The sequence below is a fragment of the Apteryx mantelli genome, chromosome 3 (assembly GCF_036417845.1).
Source record: "Apteryx mantelli isolate bAptMan1 chromosome 3, bAptMan1.hap1, whole genome shotgun sequence".
Lineage (NCBI taxonomy): Eukaryota > Metazoa > Chordata > Aves > Apterygiformes > Apterygidae > Apteryx > Apteryx mantelli.
Window position 1 is genome coordinate 55,784,973 of NC_089980.1, and position 6,000 is coordinate 55,790,972.

At 52.2% G+C, this 6,000-nt stretch overlaps 1 protein-coding gene across 1 annotated transcript in view; it reads right to left on the reverse strand.

Moving 5' to 3' along the window:
* Positions 1 to 3,071, reverse strand: part of TRIM67 (tripartite motif containing 67) — a 36,187-nt gene extending 33,116 nt beyond the window's left edge. Inside the window, exons 1-2 of the mRNA XM_067293413.1 lie at positions 2,943 to 3,071; positions 2,160 to 2,846 (exon numbers count right to left, since the gene is read on the reverse strand). Coding sequence (XP_067149514.1) covers positions 2,160 to 2,846; positions 2,943 to 3,071 — 816 coding nt within the window. The remainder of the gene's footprint in view (positions 1 to 2,159; positions 2,847 to 2,942) is intronic.
* Positions 3,072 to 6,000: the final 2,929 nt, after the last annotated feature.

The window sequence follows — 6,000 nt, forward strand, 5'->3', positions numbered from 1 at the left end:
TTGGCATACCATTCAATGTATAACATTTCAATATAAGTAATTTATGGCTTGGCCAAAGCTACTACAGGTAATAAACTTGTAGAAATTGCTGTATGTGAGAACTATTTCCAAGCACAAGTATCTAATTCCAAAGCAATTTATCTGAATGAATGTGAGCTGATGATTTATGTTGTCTATATGGTTCCATTATATTTATTCTGCCATGTGTATTGTTCTGGGAAGAAATAACATTCACAAGAGAACAATTTTAGAGTTTCAAAATTAGTTAATTTTTTTTTGGGGGGGAGGGATTGTTTCACTAGAATTTTCACATTAAGGTTGAGACTATATATAAACAAGAGAAAAATCACATTCTGTGATACCGTACTCCCAGAAAAAATACGATGAAAATAATACAAACCAGCATAGTATCGTTCATTCTTTTGACAGTATTTGACGATAGAAAGAAAATGATTGACTATGCACTCTGATTACCCCAGAGTAATCACATTGTTCAAAAAGGCATTAAACAATTTTAATTCGAAGTAGACCTCAGCAGAATACAGGCTGGTCTCACAATCTACAAAAGATTAACCATATCTGAACATTGAATTCTGTCACTGCTCATTAAAATAATTCTGCTCAGAATTGGATTCTGCCATTAGCATAAGTAGCAAAAGCCATGAATTTGTGATCTGCTGCTTATCAGTCAAGAGAATTTCTCCTCTAAACAAGTAATAATCACATGTTAGTGAGTAGATGGCTAAGCCCTTGGCAGAGAATATTCCAACTATGAAACACATATTGAAGTAGTTCATCTCTCTCAGATGGGCAAACAATGCAGCTCACACCAAGTGGTATTCTTCTTCTGGGCCTTAAAATTTAGTCATTTTTTCCTTGCCAATTACCTTAGGCTAGATTGAGCTCAAGCACTACATGGCTGAAGGAGGCAGAGATCAGTCTTGACTTTGTCCTTTCTTGCAGTGTCTGAAAGGATCTCTCTGTGCTTCCTTTACTGCTAGCTGTAGCGGAGCGTAAAAAGGAAGAAATCCTGTGGCCAGCAGAGCTAGTCAAGTGCACAGACAGGAGCTCCTGGCACCCCTGTAGCAGAAGTCCTTTTCCCAATACAACTGGGGGCTACAAGGGGGCTCCCTTCAGTACTGAGGTATTGAAGTCCTCTCTCTGTGTTCATATTCAATAACTGATAACTGTTCCTGGGCCCATTGTTCTTAACAAGAATGAGCTAACTTCTTACACTCTTAAGTTTATGCCGTGCTCTCTATTCAAGTAGTTGAATGTTTGATTTTTAAAGAGGAGACCACGGCCAGACAGTCCAGCAGCTCTACCAGGTTTCGGCAAACTGCCCTTGCTGCACAGTGACCAGCTCTACAGTCTCCCAGAGGAGCTTCAGGGACAGCAAAGGAGCATCAGCATCAGGGAGGGATGAATCAGGCTACAACATTAGGTGAACCAGAAAACACTTCACCTGTCTCCAAGCCTCATTCTACTTTTCCTTGTTCATTTTTCTGTCACAACAGGTCCCTCCAGCCACTGTTTCTGGCCTCTTTGAGAGCTCCCCTCTCCCTCCATCCTCAAAAAGGCCCATGACGCAACATGACGTCTAGTGAGCCTCCAATAAATCCCTTTCGCGCTTTCCTGCCTAAAACTTTCAGGTGGCTCCAGGCCTCCCTCCCTCACTGGCAGGGAGGAAGAAGTGGTGGGTAGCCACAGGTGGCAGGCACCTGCAGAAGCAATGGAAGGAGCATCCTTCACCCTCCAGGTGCTCGCAGTCTGCTGCTGCCACCTGCAAGGGGATGGGACAGGACAGCCAGGCAGGCCTCCCCGACGCCCTGAAGGGCCGATGAGGGGGTCAGGCTCACCAGCCCTAGGTGCGTGCCCGGGGGGCCGCCCTGGTTTGAGGTGCTGAAGAGAGAGAGTCTGTGGGAGCACAGTCAATGCCAAGCAGAGACCGTGGATCGCTGGGAGTCAGGAAGGACCAGAGAGCTGGGAGAGCCATGCAGAGGGACAAAGAGAATGGGAGGCTCTGGGAGGATGAGGGGCACGAAGCGGCCTCCTCGCCCGCAAGCCCTCGGTCTCCCTCAGGGATAAGCCCCGCTCCTGGCTTGCCTGTTGGGGGGCACCACGCCGCTGCTTGCCTGCTGGGGGGCATCGCGCCTTACCTTGTGCTGCTTCCACGCGGCGCCCAGGGTCCTCACGTCGTGCTTGCCGTGCCTGCCGCCCTCCAGGCACTGGTAGCACACGGGGCTGCGGCAGCTGGCGCAGTACATGCTGTAGTTCTCCAGGTCGTGCTCGGCGCAGGTCGGCAGCTTGCGGCCGCCGCCCGGCCCCTTCCCGCCGGCCTCGCCGCCGCCGCCGCCGCCCGGCCCCCCGGGCGCCCCCCCCGGCGGCGGCGCCAGGCGGTGCTTGGCGAAGGGCCCGCGGGCCGGGTGGCAGCGGAGCTGGCAGGCGGCGCAGTACAGCACCTCGCACTGCTCGCACAGCACCGCGGCCGGCTCGGGCGGGCTGCGGTCGCAGAGCTGGCACCTGGCGGCGGCGCGGCCCTGCCGGTAGCGCTGCACGATGGCCTCCAGCAGCCGGTTGCGCGGGAAGCCGCGGAGGCCGCGCGGGTCCAGGGAGGCGCTGCGGTGGCACTGCGGGCAGGTGAGGGACGAGCCGGCGGGGCCGCCGCCCCGCGGGGGGGCCCCCGCCGCCGCCGCCGCCGCGCCCGGGGGCACCAGCGGCAGCACCCGCACGCCGTTGGGCGACTTGAGGCCGGGCGTGTAGGAGCCGTAGCCGCTGTCGGTCTCGCTGTGCAGGCTCAGCTTGTCGGCGTGGTCCCCGCCGCCCGCCGCGCACTCGGCGTCCGGGGGGGCGGCGAAGCCCGCGGCGCCCCCCGGCCGCGCGGCCCCGGCGGCCCCGGCGGGCGGCGCGGGGCCCCGCGCGTGGAGCAGGGCCGGCAGGTGCTGCTCGCCCTCCGGCGTCTGCACGGCGATGGTGCGGGCGCAGGGCAGGCAGACGTTGTGCGAGCAGGGCAGGATGATGGGCTCGCGGAAGAGCGAGCCGCACACCGGGCACTTCAGCTCCTCTTCCATGGCCGCCGCTCCGTGCGCGGGGCTCAGGCGGGCGCCGCGGGGGCGCCGCCGCCGCCGGCTGCCCCCATCCCCCGCGGCGCCCCTCGCCGCCTACCTGGCCTCCGGGCGGCGGGCGGCGGGGGCTGCGCGGCGGCTTCAAGACCGCCGGGGCTAGACAGCGCCGGGGCGGCGGGAGGGGGCGCAGCGGCCCCCAGGCGGGGGGTGCCGCTCCGCTCGGCTCCGCTCGGCTCGGGCAGCGGCGCGGCGGGGCCGCCCGGGCGCTCGCGGCACGGAGCAGTGATATACGGGGAGGGAGACGGGGAGGGAGGCGGGGAGGGGCGGGAGGAGCCCTTCCTTCCCGGCGAAGGAGGGGCGGCTCGCCGCGCCCGGGGGCACCGAAAGCGTTTTTTAAAGGATCCTTCCACCCCGCGATGGCTTCTCGTGTTTGCCCAACCCCGCTGCGCGCTCAGGCGGCGCGCGGGGCCGCGGTGTCCCCCGCCGCTTCCCCTGCCTCCTCGGCCTGCCCTCCCCTGCCTTCGCGCGGGGAGGAAGCTCGCAAGCCCGTGACAGGCTGTGCTGCTCCTGCGCGCGTTTCTCCTGTGCTCGAGCGCCAACGAGAGCCACAAAATGTCAGGCACTGCTGGACAAGGGGTTAACAAGGGGTTAAAAACCGAGCGCCAATCTGGGCCGCGGGCTCCGTGGGTGAAAGGGGCGAAGGAGCGTAACGTGCAGGGAGAGGTGCCGCGTCGCCCGAGCTGGCACCGTGTCACCCCAACGCACATTGGCTGCGAAAATAAATCAGGGATGACAGCTGAGAATTTGTGGACTGAAAATAACCATCCCTGGAAGAAAGAAACCAGCAGTGGGAAATTCCCCATCTGCTTTGTTTACTCTGCATGTGCTTAGCGTAGATGTAACGGTGGGTTATTTTCATAATGAGGAGACTATAAATAGGAGTGATTTCACCAGGTTTTTTTCATTCGTGTACCTTGTTTAAAAGCCACTTCTGTATTAACTTCAGTTCCGTTCGCAGATTCTAAAGTTTTCTTTTGTTTCAAAATGCAAGTTGTTGGTTTCAGGGCAGCTGTTTAAAAATACAGTACCAATTGGTGTCAAATGAAAAAAGAATAAACACATTAAATACATCACCGCTCATAATAATGTTTCTTAATACATTATAAGCATTTTGTGACACTGGATAGGAAAAAAATTCTAGTTTCAGATTTCACTCTTGCCGGATTGTTAACTGTTGATGCATAAAAAAGCAAGATCAGGGACAGAGAGTAAGAATGTATTCAAGGTTCCAGGTTTTTTCAGTTCTTCCCTCTCTGCAGTTTTCCTTCCCATATCTTGCCTAGACATTCTTACAGCAAGTTGAGGGGGGAAGAAGTCCAGAGTGGTTTTAAAGCTATGTAGTTCCCCAGTTCAAGGTTGAATGGGGCAGGTTTGTCCTCTGGCACATTAAAGAAATCACACTGACCCCCATAAACTATTCTAGCAAGTACTGATTGCTGAATACTAGGTATCTTTTTCTTTGATGTGACCTCTATGCCAAGTTTTAGAGTTTGTAGAATGACTGTATGTTTGGGCTACCTCCACCTAGAAAACTCAGCAGTGCAAGAAATGTTCTGAAATAGCATTGATTTCACAGCCACCATATGCTACTACATAGTAAGAAAAAGCTGTGGGTGAAATGTTGTTATCTTCACAGCCTTTATTCTCTGTTCTACCATCTGTCAGCAGTGGGAGTGGAGGCATGCTGAAGATTTCTTGTATACATATAGGTGAATCTGAGTCACAAATTTCGTAGTGTACGATGGAAGCTGTAATCCTAAAGGCAATTAGGAAGGCATGATAGCTTTTTTTCTGGACTTTTGCCTTCTTTCTTTACCTGTCTTGTGTTTTCAGTGCCAGTGATCATAATGTATATAATTGTACTATTAATTCTGAGACATACAAACAAAAATAGACAAATTGGACAGGATGGTGAAAATGAACAGCCAACCAAACCCAACCAGTTCATCTTTATAGGTGCTTTTTAGCCATGGCTCACAAGTTCCAGAGTCTTAATACAGTGAATTTTACATTTCCATTTTGACCATTGCACTATAGTGTACATAAAATTCTAATATTGTTTGCCCTTGACTACCAGGGAAATGGCAGGGAAGAAAGCCAAACAGGCTTTACTAGTCATCTCTGAAGTACAGCCGTGATCAGTCACACCATTCTCTTTCAAACTGAACTTTATGCATCCTTTCCGCACACCTGAAACATCCTCAGAGCATATTTCCATAACAGATGACATTTGAAATGGAGATTATGGAACCAAAAACTAATGTTGAAAAAGTAATCTGGTCTTCTCTGCACTGTGGTGTCTCTTTTACTTCACTGAAGATCTTTTTCACATATTTCATAAGTTTGTTTCAAATGGTTATGTTCAGGAGAGCTATGACTTTGACAGGAGGAAGAGCTCTGTAGTCCAATGCACCAGCTTACCTATCCTACTGATCCCAGAACAGTTTTTGTTTCTAAATAATTGTAGAGTTTGAATGCAGAAACACTCATCCACATGGCACCATGGGCTGCTGATGGAATAGTAAATGCTCTGATGGGGTGCAGAGCACACATTTTCCTCCTTATGACAAATATTTGTCTATTTAATTTTAAGTGCATTCCTGATGTTGGAAGGATCAAAATGCTGCTATCATTTGTATTACTCCCAAGGCCAGAATAGGGACTGATATAAGTAGTGAAAAATGGCACTTAGCTTGAGCGATCCCTGTAAACTCCAAAGACTGACTTTGGACACACTTACTTTAGTTGAGGAGCATGTCGTACTGTGTAGATCCCAGAAATTTCAATGGAGCTATTCATAAAGCAGCATTCAGTCTGAGCGTGATAGAATCTGGCCCTCGTTATGTTTTGTAACAAAGACATTCTTATAATGGAG